The sequence below is a fragment of the Ailuropoda melanoleuca genome, chromosome 6, assembly GCF_002007445.2.
Source record: "Ailuropoda melanoleuca isolate Jingjing chromosome 6, ASM200744v2, whole genome shotgun sequence".
NCBI classification, from domain to species: domain Eukaryota; kingdom Metazoa; phylum Chordata; class Mammalia; order Carnivora; family Ursidae; genus Ailuropoda; species Ailuropoda melanoleuca.
The window spans coordinates 5,865,265-5,888,321 of NC_048223.1; the positions used below are offsets into that span (position 1 = coordinate 5,865,265).

Consider the following 23,057-nt stretch of genomic DNA (forward strand, 5'->3'; position numbering starts at 1 on the left):
AATTACTAGGTCATATGGTATTTCTATTTTTAATTTTTTTAGAACCCTCCATACTATTTTCCTCAATGGTTGCACCAATTTGCCTTCCCACCAACAGTGCACAAAGGTTCCTTTCCTAATATCCTCATCAGCACTTGTTATTTCTTGTGCTTTGAATTCTAGCCTGTCTGGCAGGTATAAGGTGATATATCATTGTGGTTTTGATTTGCATTTCCCTACTGATGAGTGGTGTTGAGCGTATTTTCATGTGTCTGTTGGCCATCTGGATGTCTTCTTTGGAAAAAAGTTTATTCAGGTCTTCTGCCCATTTGTTAATAGGATTATTTGTGGGTTTTTTGGTGTTGAGTTGTATAAGTTCTTTATATATTTGGGATGCCAACCCCTTATTGGATATATCATTTGCAAATATGTTCTCCCATTCAGTAGTTTGCCTTTTTGTTTTGTTGATGGTTTCCTTCTCTGTTCAAAAGCTTTTTATTTTGATGTAGTCCCAATAGTTTAATTTTGCTTTTGTTTCCTTTGCCAGAGGAGATATATTTAGAAAAATGTTTCTATGGATGATGTCAAAGAAATTACTGCCTATGTTTTCTTTTGAGAGTTTTATGGGTTCAGTTCTCATATTTAGGCCCTTAATCCATTTTGAGTTTATTTTTGTGTATGTTGTAAGAAAGTGATCAGTTTCATTCTTTTGCACGCAGCTGTCCAGTTTTCCCAACACTATTTGTTGAAGATACTGTCTTTTTCTCATTGTATATTCTTGCCTCCTTTATCATAGATTAATTGATCATATAACTGTGGGTTTATTTTTGGACTCTATTCTGTTCCATTGATCTAAAGTTTATTTTTGCACCAGTACCCCACTGTTTTGATGACTGCAGCTTTATAGTATACCTTGAAACCTGGGGTTGTGGTACCTCCAGCTGAGTTCTTTCTCAAGATTGCTTTGGCTATTCAGAGTCTTTTGTGGTTCCATTCAAACTGTAGGAGTATTTGTTCTAGTTCTGTGAAAAATATTGGTATTTTTACAGGGATTAAATTAAATCTGTAGATTGCTTTGGGTAGTATGGACATTTTAATAGTATTGGTTCTTCCAATCTATATAGTTTTTTAATCCACTCCTTATATAACCTAAAAAGAATATGCTGATCTTATCTGGATCCTTGGTCAAATAAAGCAGCTGTAATAAATTCCATTTTAAACATGTAGTTTAAACATAACCCCAATGTCATCATCACACCTTAAATATTAGCAATAATTTTTGTGGTAGGCAAAATAATGGTGCTCCAAAGATTTCCATGTACTAATCTCCAGAACCTGTGAATACATTATTTTGAAGAAAAAGGCCTTTGAAGATGTGATTAAATTAAGGACCTTGCAGTTGGATATTACCTGAATTATCTGGGTGGACCCAATATTATCACATATGTCCCTAAAAGCTTGAAAACTTTTCATGGCTGTGATTAGAGGAAGATGTGACAATGGAAGAAAGGCACAGAGAGTTAAAATTTTCTGGTTTTGAAGTTGGAGGAAAGGGGCTATGAACCAAGGAATGTGGGTGGTTACTAGAAGCTGAAAAGGATAGAAAAACTGATTTCCTTCTAGAGCCCCCAGAAAGGAATGCAGCCTTGTGACGCCTTGTTTTATCCCAATGAGACTTGTGTCAGGCTTCTGACTTACAGATTGGAAAGATAATACATTTGTGTTGTTTTAAGCCACTAAGTTTTCGATAATTTGTTATGGCAATAATAGATAACTACTATAATTTTTAAATGTTATCAAATATATAGTTAGATTTAAATTTCCCACATTGTCTCCTAAAAATGTTTATAGCCATCCTATTCAACCAAAGATTCAGACGATTGTCTACATATCACTTTTAGATGATATAAAGAGTGATTTAAAATAATAAAATTGTAGGATATTTTTGTAAAAAGAGACTTTAGGAATCAATCTAACAACTTTATTTTACAAAAGAGTAAACTAACTCTAGTAAACTAGAGATGAATGACCTGGCCCTAAGGCAGTCTTGTCAAAACAGCATTATAATCACTCTAAAAAATTCATGAAAGTTAACAGTAGATTCCAGGAAAGACATGACCTTAACTTGGCCTCTTTGCTCTTATTGCCCTCTCCAACCTACCTGATTTTGCTAAAATCATATAGAATCCAATTATCTGATTTTGCCAAAATCGGATAGATGCCTGTATTGCAGCTGAATGCTGCTGAAGCCTGGAGTTCTGTGCAGCCCCCACAGAAATAACAAGTACTGAATTTTCTCTACCATGAATAGCACCTGGATACCAGCTTTAGAGATGCTTTTTGACAGAGACTGAAAAGCTATGATCCCTCAACAAGGCTGAGTCATAGGAAAATGTGGATTTTGGTGATGGTTAAGGGGGAAGTATGGGGACCTGCCTGACCCTCATGAGTGAACTTAGTGTCTTTGATTACTGGGTGAGGGAGTGGTCTCTTCCAGGTGCCTGAAGGGTTTCTACACCACTGGTCTACCTTATGGTAGTTACAAGTCAGCTATCCTGGATGGTAGTCCAACAAACAGTCTTAAGACTCAATAAACCAAAAAAAAAAAAAAAAAAAAAAAAAAAGACTCAATAAGCCAATAAAGAAAAATAAAAACACAGCACGACTTTTTGGCGGCTTGAGAAAGGAAGATCAGTCAGAACAAACAGAACATAGACACATGGGATAAATTCCTGAAGTCAGAAGACAATTTGAACAGAAACCTTGTAATAAATCTTAGGAGGCTCCAGGGTAGAAATAAAATCATGATTTTCCCAATAAATAACTGAATAGATAAATTAAAGAGAATGGAGCAGTCAAGACCTGCCCTCCACAAAAGATAATCATCTGGCCCAAAATGTCCATAGGGCCAAGACTGAGAAACCTGCATTAGCCAATTGCTCCAGTTAGGGTTAATTAAGACCCTTAAAGAGAAATTATAATGGTAATCCACCAACCCTAGGATTTGTAGAGAAAGAGAATGCTGAAGAGTTTCATCAACTTCTCACCCCAGGAGATCTTTTGTACGGCCCTGATATTACCCCCATGAATATCTGTCTTAGTGTCCAGCCAATTGTGTGTGCTTTGTGTGGTAAGGAGCTAGGCAGTAATTACTTCAGGGAAATGCAAGTGAGTCAAAAGGGTGGGGCTTCAACTATTTTTTTTAATTTGTCTTTACACTGCTGTGTATAGCTGCCCTTCGAAAGTTGCACATTTCAACCTCCCTCACCTTCCTTCCACAAGCAGCAATCCAAAACAGACTTCCTTCTTCCCAGGGATTTCTTGGCTTTGTTTGGTATTATTATTTTTATTTGTTAGTGTCAATTACATTTTTCTCTGCATACTTTCTCTATCATTGATTTTGGGGAGAAAGCCAGTAGCCTATGCTAGCTCACTGTCTTGGTAATGACAAGAATGCTGTGATTAAAATGCCACTTTTCCCTAAATTAATATAAAATTTTAATACAATGCCCATGAAAATCTAACACCTTAAAAATTGGAACTGGACAAAATTATCTTAATGTTTATGAAGTAGAATAAAAACATTAGAGGAACTGTCTAACCAGATATAAGAATATACTACAAAATTATTATAATCAGATAATATGGTATTGGCCTAGGATTAGACAGATCAGTGGAAAAGAATTAGAGGACCCAGAAGCAGATGCTATGTATAAATGAGAATTTGACAAAAGTGATAAATAGATAGATGATAGATAGATAGATAGATAGATAGATAGATAGATAGATAGATCGATCTAACAGTATTTCAATCCAGTGGGAAAGGATGATTTATTTAATAAATAGTGCTTGCACAGTTGACTGGCTATCCATTTAGAGGATGATAAAATTGGACTTATCTAACCATTTACAAAAATATGTTTAGAAGAATTAAAATGCAAATGAAGAAAATGAAGGAAAAGCACTCCTGCAAGAAAATCTGTACATCTTTATTTACCAGTTATAGATAGGAAAATTCTTCCTAATGAAAAATGGAAACTCAGAATTGATAAATAAAGAATAGATATATTTGACTATATAAAAAATATATTTAAATAATAAAAGATACCATGAAGAAATAATAAAAGATACCATGAAGAAAATCAATAAACAGACAATACTTTGGGGTAAAAGCATTTAAATATAGAGGACCAAGTATTACTATTTCTTTTTTCTTTAAGATTTATTTATTTATTTTAGAGAGAGAGAATGAAAGAGAGCACAAGCAGGGGGGTGCAGAGGGAGAGGGAGAGAGAGAATCCTCAAGAAGACTCCCCACTGAGGGCAGAACTTGATGCGGGGCTCTATCCCAGGACCGTGAGATCATGGCCTGAGCCAAAATTAAGGACCTGCCACTTAACCAACTGAACCACCCAGGTGCTCCCAAGTATTACTGCTTCTAATATAGAAAGAACACTTTAAAATGTCAATCTGGCAGTAAATAACAGAAAAATGGACAAAAATTATGAAGAGTCTATTCATAGAAGAGCCAATTCCCTTGGGGTACAAATGTGCAAGGTTGTTCAAACTCACCAGAAGTTATAGAAATCTAAAATAAAGTAACAGCATATCATTTTATACCTAGCAGTTTGGCAACAATTTAATGCCAAATAGCAGTCATTGCTGGCTGGGAGGCAGGGAAAAGTAGACTGTTACACATTTCTAGTGAAAATTTAAATCTAACTTTTGGAAAGCATTGTGACAACAGCTATTAGAATTTAAAAATGCATAGTTCCTTCTGACCCAGTGTTCTGACTCCTGGGATTCTGTCTCAACCAAGTAAAAATACTGGATTCTTAAGACTATATGGACAAGGCTGTCTATTGGCAACATTTTTTTTTTTAAGTGGAGGGAAAAAAAGAAAACAAGAAGGAGCAAAGTGAATCCTACCAATAAAGGAATTGTTGGAAAGTTTATAAGACATCTACACAATATCATGTAGCCGTTAAAGAGGATAAATTAGTGCTCTTCCAGCTGACTTGAGAGTTTTCCAGGAGGCATTGTTGACTTTGTAAAGCAAGATGTAGAAAAGTATATATAAAATATGATTCCAATATTTAATATATAGATAAATATGTATATATAAAGCAGGACTCACAGGCTATAACCATAGAAACTTCTTTTTTCCCCTCCCACTTCTTTATTTTTAATTTTTAAATTTTATAAAAATTTTAATTCTAGTGTAACTAATATACAGTGTTGTATTAGTGTCAGGTGTACAATATAGTGATTTAGCAATTCTGTACATTATTCAGTGCTCATCACAGTAAGTGTATGCTTAATCTTCTTCACCTATTTCACCCATCTCCCTACATACCTCCCCTCTGGTAACCATCAGTTTATTCTCTACGGTTAATAGTCTGGTTTTTGGTTTGTCTCTTTTTTCTTTGTTTGTTTCTTTGGTTTCTTAAATTCCACATACGAGTGAAATTATATGGTATTTGTCTTTGACTGACTTATTTCACTTAGCATTATACCCTCCAGATCCATCTGTGTTGTTGCAGATGGCAAGCTAGCATTCTTTTTATGGCTGAGTAATATTCCACTGTATATTTACCCAGTTATCTATTGATGGACACTCAGGTTCTTCAGCCATTCATCTACCAAGGGATGTTTGGGTTGTTTCCTTAAGTCAGCTACTATAAATAATGCTGCAACAAACATAGGGGCATGGATATCTTCACATTGGTGCTTTTTGTCTTCTTTGGGTAGAGAACCAGTAGTGGAATTACTGGATCATGTAACTGTTTTCTCATATTTCATTACTTGTTCACCCACTTTCATAGTCAAGCTCCAATACGAAGATATTTAAAAGAAAAAATAATTGAATTCTATTTATCTTCATGTGTATTCTCTACTTTTTGCAATATCTTCTATACATTTAGATATTTAAAACTCCAAATAGTTTCCCTATGCTTCCAGATGCTGTTCTTGTAGTCACGTGAGGCATTACAAGCTGTTGTATATAGACTTGTACAATCTATTTGAATTATATAAACCATAGTTCCTCTGCTAGAATAATTGAGCGTGGGTATTCTGGCCTTTATTCTCTGCTCACCCATCCCTTTCCACTCCACCGTACTCCCAACCACAAATTATAAAGCCGAATTCAAGTCTGTGTTTGGGTTGGTACTTCACTGCTTTTTAAGACCAGTTCCACTGTTTCTCTAATGAAAAGCTCCTTTTATTCATACCTGGACTGCCAGTCAAGACCCTGAATCAACCTATATAGCTTATCCCCTGTAATGTGTGTCTACAGTCACACTGACCATAGCCATCCTCCAAACACACGGATACAAAATATGGCTTCTCATCCTGCAGGGCACCCAAAGGTGGGGTTTTCCCTGTAACAAATTCTCCAAGTTGGCAAAATGATTATTACTGTCTCCTCGGCATAATCAGATAGAAGCACTGGACAAATGTGTAGCACTGAGTTTTCATCTTTTCTGTTAACACTTTGAGGAAATAAGAGTCTTCCAAAATGAGAGACGTTTTTATAGACTGTACTTGCAAGTCACTATTTTCATTCAACATTTAAGTTGTAGGGGGGGAAAGGCACCTTTATCCTTTAAAGTTTGCTGCAATATAACTATTCCAGAGGCACATGAACTATCTTACCTTTGATCGTGTTGATAATCTGAAGACCCTTTCTATTTGAGGTTACTATGGTTACGGCTACACGGGTGATGTGTGAGCTGCACTGCTGTTTAGATAAAAATAGGTATTAACTACCAGTCATAGTGCTTCTCATTTCACAGCAGTTCTTGCAGAAGAACAGAATATTAAAAAAAAAAAAAAGAAGAAGAAGAAGAAAAAAGGAAAAAAAGCCTTTCCAAGGAACCATGAAGAAACATCTCCATAAATAATGATGATTGGTCATGTGTATAAAAATATTTTTAATTAAATTCTTTTTAATTAAACAGGGCATTTTGCTGAATCCTGGTCTGTTATTTGCACCAAGCTTAGCCTTGAGGAAGATGGCTGATTAACAGACCCAAGGACATATAATTAAAAGTAGAACAGGGTTTTTTTGGAGAAATGCCTCTCCAGTAAGGGTGACTTAATAGGGCTGTCTCATAATTTTTCATTTGTCATTGAATTCTCTGGTTAGAATCTTGTGGGATTTTTTTTTAACATAGGAGAAATGATTAATCAGAAAAGTTTTTATTTTTTAGCTTAGTTTTCCTTCAGTCCTTTTGATCACACTCTCCTTTTCTTTTTTTTAATATAATTTTTATTTTGTTATATTAGTCACCATACAGTACATCCCCAGTTTTTGATGCAATGTTCCATGATTCATTATTTGCGTATAACATCCAGTGCACCATGCAATATGTGCCCTCCTTAATACCCATCACTGGCCTGTCCCAATCCCCCACTCCCCTCCCCTCTGAAGCCCTCAGTTTGTTTCACAGAGTCCACAGTCTCTCATGGCTCACACTCTCCTTTTCACTGTCATTTTTCAATATTTAACTGTGGTCTTCATCAATTTCTTTTGTTTGAGTCATGTCTTCTTTTTAAAGTCATATATATTGTGTTTTTTTTCACTTCTGGCCCACTCTGCCTATGCATTTCAGAGTTTTAGACTACGGTAAGTTTGCAGTTTCTCATCACTGATATTATCAACATTCTACACAGGAATTCAAGAGAAAACTGAATAACTTTCTATTAGCAGTCAAAAATACGATGTAATGTACAAAGTAGTTCCTTCAGTACCAGGCTGGCCTAGAGAACAGAGACAACATTCATTTAATATCTGCTAAGCAGCATGGGAGGAGACTGAGATGGTTTTATGCCCACATTCTGAAGGAAAAAATAATGCTTACGCATAGTTTAAGGCTCATGTCCTTGAACCATTTGTGCAGTTTTTTGTGGACAAACTTGGGTGACTCTACATTTTGTATCATATTTTGGTAGAGAAGTATTGTATTAGTGTTTCTGTGGGAGAAGGGAAACAGTGAGGGAATACTCAGGGTCTTTTCTTATGCTTTCATTGAATTCCAGGGGGGGGGAATTGTACCTCTGAGAAAGTCAGAGGATATTAGACAGCGTACTTCCCATTGAAGACAACAGGTTTCTGGAGACTGCAGAACAACCAGCCATTTTCACTATGCGATGTGTTTCAAAGCTGTATACAGTGTCATTTAACAGAACTCAACTGCATTTTCTTTGTTTATCCAATTCCATATTACGTACACTGGGATAGTATCAGTTAAAAAACCTCTACATAAACCTAGGTCTATAAACACCATCATATAAACCCAGATTCTATTCTTGAACAAATTTACTCAGAAATAAAAATAACAGCTTAGATTTATATTGTGTATCTCTCTCAGAGAACTCAGACAGCTTCCACACACAGCACTTTAGTTATTTTCATGTAGTTTTCTTGGATAGAGAGGATGCATTTAAGTGAAATAATTGGGTGCAGAGAATTTTTTTAATTTTCTGAAGATTTCATAGTAAGTTAAAGAAAGATTGATACAAAAGCCAGAGCTTCTATTTCCTTAGATAACTAGGCTATGTTTTTGCAAGATACTAACGTATGTGACCAAAATATATTATTGACTTTAGCTAATTTGCCGCTAGTTCTAAAATCAGTAACATCTTTATTCTACCCATAAACCAATGGTGCACTTGAGTCAATATTTAGAATCAACCCAAAGCCACCAATTGGCAGCAAATGAAAAGCTCCATCTGAATTGTCCTGCTTGGGAGTGTGTCATCTAGTGATAACAACCATTAACTAAGTGTGTACACACATATCATCTAATTGGATCACCACCATAGTCAATTATCTCCATTCTAATAAACTGAGGTTCTAAATACATAAGTGGTTTATTTAAATATACAAGGCTCATAAGTGCCAGAGATGGGAGACAAAACATGTCCAATATTCTTTTTTCTAGACCACTGCTACTTCTCAAAATAGAACAGTGATGTGCCAATTAGACTCAACACAAAATGGAACTCAATAGTCAAGTTCTCTTTTTATGATTAATTTCACTTAGCAAACATTTATTCAGCACCTGCTATGTAGTAAGCACTGTAGGACTGGTTGAGGGAAAGGGCAATAAATCAGACCCAGATCCTGGCCTCAAGAAGCTCCAGTCTAAGGGGGGCTGTAAGGGCACCTGGGTGGCACAGTGGTTAAGCATCTGACTCTTGGTTTTGGCTCAGGTCATGATCTGAGGGTCTATAAAATTGACCCCAGCTTCAGGCTCCATGCTCAGTGTGAATCTGCTTGAAATTCTCTCTCCTTCTCCCTCTGCCCTCTGCCCCACCCCCCTCACATGAATAAATAAATCTTTAAAAAAAATCTTTAAATGGGGCTGTAGATATAAGTTTAAAGATAAGACAGTGTTAGTCCAAGCATCTTTGTAAGCACAGAGGAAGGGTCCCATGGACCCCTGTACCACTCACGTGGGAAGGGATTGGGAGGGCTTAGAGCTGCCCTCACCTTAAGCCAATATTTTGCCTTATTGAAGGAGATAACATGTCATTTGGAGGAACCATGAACCATGTTTCTCTCCTATAAGAGATGGCCCTACAAGTAGTGGTTTTTCATTCCCATATAGGACAACAGAGAATATGACCTGCTTAAACTTAGCAAGATCTCCCTGGGCTCAGACACCTTTGGGGGTGTCCCGACTGGATAATCCTGGGGGTCAGGGTCAAGCAAGAAGGGTACATGCACTTGCTGTTATAACAACTCTCTCCTCACTCATGTAGACAAGAATCAAACTTACAATCACTTGTCCATGACACTATTCTTTGTATATCCAATTATACCTGCTGTTGTGCAACCCATGATTTCAGTGCTGCAGCCAGGCTCCATCAGCATAAGTAGGAAAACATGTACACTCCACACCTGGAGTCTTTAGTTTGAAGTTTGAGTCAGAGAGCCATAGAATTTTAGCTTTGAAAGGACCTTAAAGACAATCTCACTCAACCTCATTTTTAGATGGGGACACTGAGTCTCCGAAAGAGACAGTAAATGCCCAGTGAACAAGAATTAGGTGTTCTTTACAAATGCAGAAATTCAAGGGATAATTTGTGAGAGAGGAAGGTAGAGAAGAGTTTCCATTGCTTTTCCTGCTTGATAATATCCATTTTTCTCTCTTGAAGTGACTTTTGAGGGTCAAAGAAGAAACACGCAGGTAGAAGGTATTATTCCATCTTAGAGTGGACAAACTCTCTGACGGTTTTGATGACATGAATAATAGTAATCATATCCATCATTAATTGAGCTATAATTTTCCAGACCCTTTACATGAATTATCCCATTTCATTGTTATCCAAAAACTTGTGAGGGAGGGAATATTTTTATCTCCACTGTATTGACGAAGGTTACTGAAAGCATAGTGAGGTTAAGTAACTGGCTCAAGATCACCAAGTTTATTTGCATCACAGCTAGGATCTGAACGCAGGTTGGTTTTACATCAGAGTCAAATTCCAACCATTATCTCTATACTGGGACAGAGTTGTAAATAGCAAGGTCTTGGCACAAAGGTCTCTCTTCAGATATTAGAAGCCCAGGTATGGAAATTCAGCTCCACAGAACAAAACTGGAGAAGATAATAGATGGCAACCTACTATATAAATGCTTCAGGATATTGAAAGTGGATAAAGCAAGACTCCAGGTGTTCTGAGGATGGGATTTCAAGAACACACTGAAAAACTGTTTGAAGCAATTCAACAGCTCCATGGACAGCTGGGAAACAGCTGTGGCTGACAGACCTCTCTGGCTCACTGCTTTGGGGAATAGAATGGCTCTGTTTAAATGAAAGCAGTTCATTCTCAGCAATACTCAAAGACAGACCTGCAGGGCAAAAGTTTTGAAAGTCAGGGTCCAGCCCACACGTTACATTTATGTGCTAATGAAGATGTTGCACGTTGTGGCAGAGTGGATTTGGAAATTTCTTAGAGAGTATTTCCTTGGACAGGAAGCTGCCTGGCTCCCTCTAGGGCTCCGCTTGGCTGACTGAGGTCAAAACCATGGAGGAGTAAGGCAACTAGAGAGTCAAGTTGAAGACACTTACTCTTAGGGTTGTGTAAGTACAGAGTTAGCACATGCACAACCCTGAAAGTGAGTGCCTCCTTAAGAATGAGCTGCCCAGAGGAGCCAGGAGAGCACCCACTAGTAGCCGACTGGGATTGGGTCCTCTTGCCCTACATAGCCTCTCAGTGGCCCCTCGCTTTAGAATTCCTTGCAAAGTGGCTTTCCTCCTAGAACATAGCCAAGAAAGGACAGAGACTGACCTTTTACCTGGGTACTACAGATAAAAAGCATTATATTGTTCAATTTATTTTTTTGAACTGAAATGGGGACAGCTTTTTATAACAAGTGCTGCCAGGTCAGTGAGTGGACTAAGAAGTGGCTGATCACAGTGAGAGAATACAAGAAAGGCAGGAGCTGGTATGCTCCTCAAGGAGTTAGCTACATGGTGCATGACCTTCAGGAGTCATTCATTCATTCACTCATTTAATCAACAGAATTGTCTACTGCTTGCCAGAAACTATAAAAAGCGTCAGTGAATATGTAGATGAACAATTGATAACCAGTGATGACCAACTTTTTATCCAAGAGAACCAACTCAAAGAAAAGTTAAAATGCTTGCAATCTATTTCTCAGGGTTGTTTTTTTTTTTTTAATGCTGCTTTCACATAATAAAATGCATTTATCTACAGTCAAACTTCTGCATTCTTATATTATTTTCCAGTCCAGAAAGGATTATTATAGAGGGCTAAAATTTCAGATACGACAAAGCTAGTTCATGCTGCAGTATCTGATGTAATGTAGCACCTCTGGAACTGTTTTCTCTTTCTTTCCTTGACCGACCTTGTAAACTACTGAACTGCAAAGTGTGGAAGTGTGGCTTGCCTCTTGATAACATATCCTCTAAAGTCCATAGATCTTCCCACTGCAAATAAGATAAATCACAACATCTTTTAACACAAACGAAGAGCTTCTTGATTGGTGATAATTCCATTTCTGAGTAATTCAAGAGTAAGAGCAGCAGATTGACTGGGGCTGACGAGGGGGAACATCCACATTCAGCATCAGACACACAGTTGGTGCTTAATAAGTATTTGTCCCAGCAGAAGAACTCCAGGTGGAGTTGTCTTGGCAATGGCTGAATATGGGAGTCTGTAGGTGACAGAGAGAAAGGGATAGGCTGGAAATTAAGATGACTGGGTGTGGATGAGATTGCCCAGGACAAGTTGGTAGAGTGAGAAGGGAACTGAGGAGGTATTCCTGGGCAGCATTTGTATTAAAGCAATGGATTCACAAAGGAGAGAGAGAGAAAGAGAGGCTGAAGAAGGGAAGCAAAGAGGGGCTAGTCTCCCCAGTGTAAAAACAGAGAGCACTTTGAGAGACAGCAAAGGTCTACAGTGCCATGATATTAGAGGACTTGGCAGTCTGAAAGCCCAAGGAGGAACTCCTGAGAAGGAGTGGGGAGGGGAGGAGTCCTCGTGTATTGCCTGCTTTATCTCCTCATTAAGTTTTGCCAATTTTTTTTTCTTGCTATATCCTTTATTTTTTACATTTTATTTATTTATTTATTTAATTATTTATGATTTTTTATTATATTATGTTAGTCACCATACAGTACATGCCTGGTTTTTGATGTAAAGTTCAGTGATTCTTTAGTTGCGTATAACACCCAGTGCACCATGCAATACGTGCCCTCCTTACTACCCATCACCAGCCTATCCCATTCCCCCACCCCCTTCCCCTCTGAGGCTCTCAGTTTGTTTCTCATAGTCCATAGTCTCTCGTGTTTCATTCCACCTTCTGATTACCCCCCCTTTCTTTATCCCTTTCTTCCCCTACCGATCATCCTAGTTCTTATGTTCCATAGATGAGAGAAATCATATGATAATTGTCTTTCTCTGCTTGACTTATTTCACTTAGCATTATCTCCTCCAGTGCCGTCCATGTTGCAGCAAATGTTGAGAATTCGTTCTTTCTGATAGCTGAGTAATATTCCATTGTATATATGGACCACAGCTTCTTAATCCAGTCATCTGTTGAAGGGCATCTCGGCTCCTTCCACAATTTAGCTATTGTGGACAATGCTGCTATGAACATTGGGGTGCATATGGCCCTTCTCTTTACTACGTCTGTATCTTTGGGGTAAACACCCAGTAGTGCAATGGCTGGGTCATAGGGTAGTTCAATTTTTAACTTTTTAAGGGACCTCCACACTGTTTTCCAGAGTGGCTGTACCAACTTGCATTCCCACCAACAATGTAGGAGGGATCCCCTTTCTCCACATCCTCTCCAACAATTGTTGTTTCTTGCCTTGTCTATCTTTGCCATTCTAACTGGCGTAAGGTGGTATCTCAGTGTGGTTTTGATTTGAATTTCCCTGATGGCTAATGATTTTGAACATTTTTTCATGTGTCTGTTAGCCATTTGTATGTCTTCATTGGAAAAGTGTCTGTTCATATCTTCTGCCCATTTTTTGATTTGTTTATTTGTTTCTCGTGTATTGAGTTTGAGAAGTTCTTTGTAGATCTTGGATACCAGTCTTTTATCTGTAGTGTCATTTGCAAATATATTCTCCCATTCCGTGGGCTGTCTCTTAGTTTTTTGACTGTTTCCTTGGCTGTGCAGAAGCTTTTTATCTTGATGAAGTCCCATAAGTTCATTTTTTCTTTTGTTTCTCTTGCCTTTGGAGATGTGTCATGAAAAAGGTTGCTTTCAGTTTTGCCAATTTTTAAAATGGCTTTTGTCCTTTCTGATTCTACAAGTAATGCATGCTTATTATAGTAAATTTATAAAATACCAAAGGAAAGGTTCAAAGAAGAAAAATAAAAATGGCCATTCCTTGCTTAAAAGCTGCTTTATTACTTATGACTTGCTCTCCTCAGACTTGGTTTGTCCAGTTGTGCTGACCTCTCATCCTGGTTTAGACTTTGTTATACCTACCTCAGCACCAATTCTTCATGCTGACCATGCTCAACAGTGTACCCCAGAAAGGATAAACACTGGAAAATAAAGTGATTGGATGAACTATAAAAGAATACATTCTGGGTAAATGAGTGATCTGTTGTGTGTGACGATTGTACTGAGGGTGACACACATGGATAATTAGCACAAAGGGCCCACAGTCACACATTTGCAAACCTACAGCCTTCTCATTGGTCTGTATTTTCTTTGCTAAGCATGATCTAAGACATGGATGTGTCTAAGTGACTTTTTTTTTTAAGATTTTAAAAAATTTTTTTGTCAGAGAGAGAGAGAAAGAGCACAAGCTGCTGGAGAGGGAGAAGCAAGCTCCCCACTGAGCAAAGAGCCAGACCTGGGACTTGATCCCAGGACCCTGGGATCATGACCTGAGCTGAAGGCAGATGCTTAACCGACTAATCCACCCAGGTATCCCTAAGTGACTTCTTTTCTACCAGTGGTGGGATAGGGGCAGGGGGGCAGGGAGGATTGTGGTTTATGAGAGGTTGTTCTAGCCACATCCCTGCGCAGTAACTCATATATTAAAAAGTCAATTGCCTTGGGGCTTAAGCTGCCCATCATTTTGTAGTTCCTCCTGTGAGAGGGGAGCAGAGTGTACTGGTTTGCTAGGGATGCCGTAACAATGACCACAAACAGCTTAAGACAATGCAAATTTATTATCTTAAACTTCTATAGGTCAGTAGTCCAGGCTGATTCAACTGGGTTCTCTACTCTAGATCTCACAAGGCCAAAATCAGTGTTCATTGACCGGGCTCTTTAAGGAAAAGCTTTAGGAAAGCTGTAGGAAGAATCCACTTCCAGGCTCACTCAGGTGACTAGAAGAATATGTTCCTTGCAGTTGTGGGACAGGGGTCCCTGTTTCCTTGCTGACAGAAAGTTGGGGGTACCCTTGCCTCCTAGAGGTCTCTCTTCGGCCCTTGTAGGTGGTCTCCTGCATCTCAAAGTCAGCAACAGTGTATGGTATCTTTCTCACACATGAACTCTTCCTGACATTCCTGTTTTTGAGTCTCTTTTCTGCCTTCTCTTCAGCTGCATCTCTCTGACTCCAGGCAAAGAAGTTTCTCTGCATTTAAGGTCTCATGTGACTTAATTGGATCCACCCATATAATCCAACATAATCTACCTGTTTTAAGGTAAACTTAATTACATCTGCACAGTGTCTTTTGCCATATAAGGTAATATATGCACAGCTTCCAGACATTAGAGTATGAACATCTTTGGGTGACATTATTCAGCCTATCATACAGAGTGATGACAGGAATCATGATACGATTTCTCTCCTCATGTCTTTTTTTCCCTTTCTTTCTCACATGCTCAGTGTTGACTCTTCTCAATATTACTTTTGTTCACTCTTGGCAGTTTTGCTAATCTGCTTAGAAAACAGGAATATTCACCCTTCACTTTGAAACCTTCCTGTATTGTCCCTCAGGGTTTTGATCCACAAGTTGAGGAATGATAATATAGACACTATTTGTTTCATATATGTTTGTAGCAAGAGAAAAATTGTTTGTGAGGCCCACTTATTTGATGTGACTATGATCATGAGTAACACAATTATGCCTTTCCTTACAATTGTTACATTTAATGGGTCACAGTGATATTTTTACCTCTAAGTGTTGATTTCTTGGGACTCATCCAAATTTCGTCTGCTTATGACTCCACTGAGCTTTTCTCTGCATTTATTTAGTGATTTGTAGGCAAACCATTGTCTACCATGTTCATTTTTAAACTGGCAAAATGCTTAGCTAGTAATCCTGATTGGAGAATCCTTGTATGACAGGGTGAGTCATCCTCACTCAGATATTGGGCATACTGCAAAGATTCCCCGTTAAACTGCACCATGGCTCATTAAACACCATCGGTGAGAAAATTGGGTCTTCGTTAAATGTTTATGTTCTGTGCTAATGTTAAATTTAGAATATTCCTGTTGTAGGTACCTTTGGGAAAAATTTTAAAGTACTAGCTAAAGTGCCAGCAGATTTAAGCCCATAAATTCCCAAGTACAAGATCTGGAAAACATGCCCCAACCCCAGATTTATTCTTAGGTTTCTCTCTTTTCAATCTTTATATATTTTATTTATTTTTCTCTTCTCAATGCCAAACGTCATGATCTTCAGATGACCTTTTTATACTCTCAGTGACTTCTAAGGAACTTACTTTTGGTTTTTAAGCACAAGAGAAAGCAAATTATTCTGGAACACCATTCAGCCATGTTTAAAGTCAAGGAAAAGATGTGTGATTATCAAGGTTTTCATTATGCATCTACATACTGAAGAAACAAGCTCTATCCACAAAACACATTCCAAAAAAAAAGGACCTAAACAAGTAAAAATACTAATGACAGAAATGTGATTCCAGAAGTGTACTAGTGGAGTTGATGTGAAAAGAATAATTTTTCTTTTAAGAGTTCATAGAAATCCTCTATGTGTATGCCAAAAGAATTGGCTTGTTACTGTGTGACAAGAGATAGTAAGATCTAGGGAGCCTTACTCAACAGGAATCCAACATGAGAATTAAGCACTATAGAAAATTATTTGAGGGACTATTTTTTTTTCATTTCTTTACAAGATGATGCTTAGCTTAATGCATAGAATATAAGTTAATTCATTAGNAGCCTTACTCAACAGGAATCCAACATGAGAATTAAGCACTATAGAAAATTATTTGAGGGACTATTTTTTTTTTCATTTCTTTACAAGATGATGCTTAGCTTAATGCATAGAATATAAGTTAATTCATTAGATACAACAAATGCCTTAGGGCAGTGCTTCTAAAGCTTTTTGTTGTTCACAAGCCCTTTACAACTCTTCAAAATTAGGGAAAGACCCCAAGGAGTTTTTGTTTATGTGTGTTATATCTATTAATATTTACTATATTAGAACATTAGAAATTTTACAACATATTTGTTAATTGAAAATAATAATCATAGGGATGCCTGGGTGGCTCAGTCGGTTAAGCATCCAACTCTTGATCTTGGCTCAGGTCATAATCCCAGGGTTGTGAGATCGAGCCCTGAGTTGGGCTCCATGCTGGGCTGCTTAAGATTCTCTCTCTCCCTCTGACCCCCCCCCGGTCTCTCTCTAAAAATAAAAAAATAGTAATCATAAACCATTTACATCTTAAATAACATATTTTTATGAAAAATAAATTAATTTCCAAAGCAAAAAAAATTTACCAGGAAGAGTTACATTGTGTTACATTTTTTAATGTGTGTTGTTATAAAAGACAGCTGGATTCTCACATCTGCTTCTGTATTCAATCACACTATCTTGCATCATTTAGCCCCTGGAAAATTCCACTGTACACAGATAAGAATGAAAAACGCAAGTAACATTTTCATATTACTCTGAAAATGTATTTGACCTTGGGGATCTTCCTGGATAGGTCTCAAAAACCCCCAGGGTCCCTAGATGATACTTTGAAAATATTGCCTTGGGGCATGAGAGCTTATTTCTCCCAAGTATCCTTGGTGATGAAGACTATAATAGTGTGATTGCATATAGTATTTTCTCTACTACTAGCTCTGTACCAAAATTATATATCACATTGATGGCCAAAATAAAATTACAAGGTTTTAAGACTAAATCATTCATGTAGTTTTGTGTAACTTCTCATTTAGAATTACCTCAATGAAGTAACATCTAGTGATTAGCTTTCTAATTCTAGTATTGTTTCTCTGATCTATTTTAGAAGGCCGAGGTTTTCTAGTTGTATTTCTGGGATATGATTAGCAGAGATTGACTGGCAAAACCAATTTGTGTCCTAATTCTGCTGCCGAGTCTCCACTAAGAAGGTTTAGACTCAAAAAAAATTCCAGTATTTCAGCCTGTATCCAGAATGCCTCAATTTTTTTTGGAAGCCTGTTCTTGAAATCTCACTATGTACAATATCAGAAAAGTGGGGAAAGTTACAGGAGAATTTCCTCCTCCATCAACCCTCTGAGAAAAAGAAAACACAGTTTCATAATACTCACTTTTGGAAGTGGAAAAATGCTACCGTGTTTATGAGAATTCCAGGGTTCTCCACCTGTCAGGCTTGACACAATTCTGTTGCACAAGCCTGAGATATTTGATTCTCCATGCATCAGAGACAAGTGTCATACATACTGATTTGCACAGAAAACCACAGAAAGCACTCTCCAGGGAAAGACAGCATTTTGACAAGACTGAGAGATAACTTAGAACAACAGGGGTAAGAACTATTGTGTGGAGTTGTTCATGGACCCAGGCAGATCTTGTTTCAGGTTGCTGAGAGCTTCTGCATTAAAATATCATTTGAAATTTAAATTCCTTGTAAAACACCAAAAAAATACGGGTCAGAAAGCTGCTAATGGAGATCCTAGGGAAGGGACGGTCATTAAATCACCCTGAAGATTTAGAAGTGTCTGAAAGAGAAAGAGCATTGGGAAAGTGGTCAGTTAAAATGCTAGCATTTAAAAAAAAAAAGAAGAAAGAAAGAAAAACATCTTTTAAGAATCAGCACATGGATGTACTGATGGGGTTCTGCAGTCATAATCTGTATTATTTTCTCCAGTTATGCATATTATATTTGAGATGAGAAAATATTAGTTTTGATGCTATAATAAGGTTGTAGTAGGGGACAAGCCTCTTGGTATGATGAAGAAATTAATCAAAATATCATATTACTTCACTGTTGGGGCTTTTCTCTTGAAGAATGAGAATTATCCTATATATGACCTTAACAATTTTTCATAAAACTTGAATCATTCCCCCCACCTGATATTCTGGACCTTTTCAACCCTCCTTTAACCTCTAATTCATGCGTTGGTCCCCTTGCTCTCAGCAAATGATCTTGCTTTACTGAGAAGACAACTTTATTTCAACCCCTCAGTTGCTCTGTGCCTTCTCTTGACCTTGATCCAACAGTTCCCCTTCTTTCTCCTCTGTCTTCAACCTCTCTTTCCTCTGGCTTATTCTGTCCAACCTAGAAGTTAGAAACCTAAGAGAAAGTCTCACTTGGCTTTATACCCCATAGGCTACTATTTTTTCTCTACCCCTCATCACCAGCTTCTTAGAAGTGCAATCCACACCACTTCATGCCCCCCACTACCCCTTGCTGCTTGACTGCTGCAATTATTTATTTTCTCAGAAATCTCCAGTGATTCAATGACATTTCTCAATCATCCACTACTCTCACCTGGAGTAGCTCTGTGTGTGTGTGTGTGTGTGTGTGTGTGTGTGTGTGTGTGTGTGTGCTCATCTGTTTAAGCATAAGGTTATATGTGCTTGTATCCATTACTACCAATTTGAGAGACAAAATGGGTTTTTCTCTAGCTAAAAAGCCAGGTAGGGAGAGTGTGTATGGAGGAGCAGGAGCCCCAAGCCCCAAGGGGAGTGTTAGAACTTGCCACCAAGAGATAAGTGGAACTGAAGTGTGACAAAGGCAAATAAGACCAAATCCCTGCTAAAATCAGAGGTTTAAGAAATTGGATTGTGTCTCCACCCCTTCCTATCTACATGGTGTCCAGTGTGTTCTCCTTCTACTCTCACAAGAAGTCTCATCTAAATAGGCATTGCTTTTTGGCCAACCTTGGGCCCAGGTTGTCCTTACAAACCCAACCAGGTGTGGGCAGAGCTGGTGCGAGCATGTCCACCACCGTTCCAAGAGATTGTCTCCTGGGAAGGTGCCACAGAGTCTTGGACATTCTGTGTATGATTGAGCCCTGCCAGTGAGCTAATTAAATGAGTTTCTTTAAGAACTCCAAGCTTAGCAGCAAGAGTGGGTTGCTAATCCCCTGACTCACCTATTCAACTCATTTGTGGTTCCAGCAAATATTCCATCTTGTAGGATACACTGCCTGGCTTTATTTCGAAGCTGTTCCATTTCTTGACAGGGTAGACAGGAATGTGCAAAGTAATAGTTTTTCTCTTTTGTGTGGGATATCACTTATGAAGTGGACTTCAGTTCTTTGTGCAAAAGGAATTGTGGGAATGCTAGAACAGTTTTGAACAAAACTAGATATTCAATTAAAAGCCTTTCCCTCCAAAAGCCTAAAGTTCTCACTGGAAAGATGAAGAGTCCCTCTCAGCACAGAGGAGACCCGATAACTGGGGAGGTGGGGAGAGGACCACAGGTTCTTCATTACTATTTGTGAGTCTAGGAAACCTTCTGGGAGTGCAGATGAGCTGTAAGTCATCTTCAGAGCTTAGAAAATGCACATAACTACAGAGACTAAAATCAACAATAAAGCTGCCATGATAGAACTTTGTAATTTAAGAATAACTTTACCTTTATTCCACAAGATCCTAGCAAAAGGAAGATGCTGCTAATTAAAACCCCCAACTGAAGCCTCTTTGTTTTGTTGAGATACAAAGTCTTAACTCTATCCAAGAAGGAGAAAGAGATTACTAAGCAGAGATAATTGCTGCCCTCCCCTCCTGCCACTACCTGCAAGGACTAAGGGTTGTAGCAAATGTGAACACCTACCCACTACTAGAGAGTGCATCTTTGCCATTTTGCCATCATAATTAAGGACCTATTCAGCTAGACTAATGAAATTGATTCTATGCCTGGCAAAATGGGATCTGGCTAATTGTCATGCCAATTCATGACATTTTATTTCTGTTGTCTCTTCTATCCTAAAGCTGGTTGTTGAGCTCAAAACTCCTTCCTCTAGGATAAAATAAGAATCTATCTACAGAAATTCATGATGGGTATAGTTTCCAGCTGACTTGTTCATGCATAGTGTCAGATTTGGCAAATATATCACATGTGTTTTTCATGCTTTTTTTTCCCTCCATTCACCCCTTAACTGTAAATGTCCCTAAAAATCTCTTATGAACTCTCATCTTTGTCTATGTACTTTGCCCAGGTGTTCGGCCATTCTTGTGGCTTTATGTTTCATTTATATGCTTATAAACCCCAAATTCTTTCTTCTGCCTTAACTCTGTATAGTTCCAGCCTTTTATTTTCAGTTTTCTTATTGAAATTTCCATTTGAAATTCCACCTATTTAAGTCAACATGTCCAAAACCAAACTTACTGGATTCCCCTGTCTACAAACTAATTTTGCTTTTGCAGCCCCATCCACTAATTGTCTAGGATTGAAACCTAGAGTCACCCCTTGCTGCCTTTCAAACACCAAGACTCATCAGTTCTCCATCCCAAATATCTTGGACATACAGTCTCTTTTGCTGTGTCCTCTCTGACATTACCTTTTATATATTCACTCATTAAAGGCTTGCTATACTGTAGCCCTGTCCTAAGGGCTAGTGACACACAGGGAAGATAAAAAGAATAAGTGAAGTACAAAGCACTGTGGCCATTCACCTATCAGAATTCAGGATGGTGGATGTGCTGGAGTGAAGCAGGATGTACAGGAGTTTGTGAGTCTGAATCTAGGATTCTTTCTATCTCAATACAGCTCATTTATTGGTAGAACATTTGGGAAAGCCTCTAGCCACGTGTCCATTCTGCCCTCTTCCCTGCTGCCTGTGCTTTATTTCCAAAACCAAAATCAGATTGTCACTCTTCTGATTAAAATCCTTTCCTAGCTCCCCATTGCAGTAGAACAAGTACCAAACTTCTTGATTCTACTTACAAAACCTTCCAACTCAACTTTTCTTCCCCATAGCACTATTTTTTTACACAACATAGTTACTAACTTCACAGTCCATGAAATAGGAGAGAACAGAAATGAAAATGCCCACTCTGCCTTAAAAATTTACCCTCAGTATCATTCCCAATCATCCTCTTTACCCCTTAGGCAATCAACTCAATGGATCATTTTCCTAATGATTGCTGTTCACGCTTTGCATAACTGTTTCAAGTATCAAGACACTGAATGGCTTTGATGAACACAGATAATCAGTGTGTGATTATTTGCTGTCCTGATGTATGCTCAGAGGCTTCATACAATATGTGTGCATATAGTAGCCATGCAGCAGGCTGCCAGAAACAAATCCTTAGGTCCTGCTCTTAGGAATATAGGATTCATCTTTGTAGCTGTGTATAGTCTCAAGAGAGAAGGAGAGCCAGGTGCTGGCCACCTCTCCCTTCACGGAAGTAGGCCATGTAACAACATTCATTCATTAATGCATTCATTCACTCAGTCATTCATGCATCAAACACTTACTGAGCATTTGCCAAATACCCTGTGTTGCCAAGTACCCTGTGTCCCCAGGGAGCTCACAGTCTCTTCTATGATAAGTTTTGTGATTTGATTCAAATGCGGGGATCAAAAAGGAGTGAGCCAGATTTCTGCTGAGGAATTGGGTCCTGGGGAACATTTGAGAGGTTTTTAAAAATTGAAGAATAGGATTTTTGGGGAACAAGTTTGTGTGTGTGTGCATTTAAGGAATGGGGGGAATAGTAGGTAGCTCATGGATGGGAAAGAAATTGCGGCTCTGGTAAAGTGAACCAAAATATAAAGTAAAGTAAATTTAAAAACTACATGATTTGGGTTATTTGGGGAAAATTATGGTAAGTTCAGTGTGACTTGAAGCAGGCAACAAAGGGCAAGCAGGGGATACAGGGGGAGATGCTAGAAGGTAAATAGGGTGCAGATTAAAGAAGATTTGTACCAAGGAGTTTAGACTTTCTCTGTAAGCAGTGGGAAGGCCAGAGAAATCCCTAAACAAGGGAGTGACTCATCAAAAAAAATTTTTTAATGAAGGTCCAATGGGGATACTGAGGATGGATTTGAGAAGATGAGCATTTAATGAATCCTTTTAAGAAGTGACCACAACCAATGACAAATCCATGGCTGTGTTTCAGCTAACTCTGCATATTTGTGTATGTTTCCTCCTAGTGACAGTGCTGGCCATTTTCCATGAACTGCACGTTGACCCTGACCTGTACACACTCCTGTTTGGGGAAAGTGTGTTGAATGATGCAGTGGCCATTGTCCTCACATAGTAAGTACCAGAACTTGGCCTCTGTTTTTTTGACCATGTGAAATATGCTTCCAGTTGGTGATAATTCCCAGTGGCTTTAAAGTATCTTTTCTCTTATGTCATAGAGATGTGGCAATTTCTCATTTTTAAGCAATTGCTACCACAGAAAATCTCTAATAATGGGTATAATTCATTAAGTAACTAATT

At 38.2% G+C, this 23,057-nt stretch overlaps 1 protein-coding gene across 1 annotated transcript in view; it reads left to right on the forward strand.

The window, feature by feature from the left end:
* Positions 1-23,057, forward strand: part of SLC9A9 (solute carrier family 9 member A9) — a 482,912-nt gene that overhangs the window by 99,504 nt on the left and 360,351 nt on the right. The window contains exon 6 of the mRNA XM_034661809.1: positions 22,694-22,871. Coding sequence (XP_034517700.1) covers positions 22,694-22,871 — 178 coding nt within the window. The remainder of the gene's footprint in view (positions 1-22,693; positions 22,872-23,057) is intronic.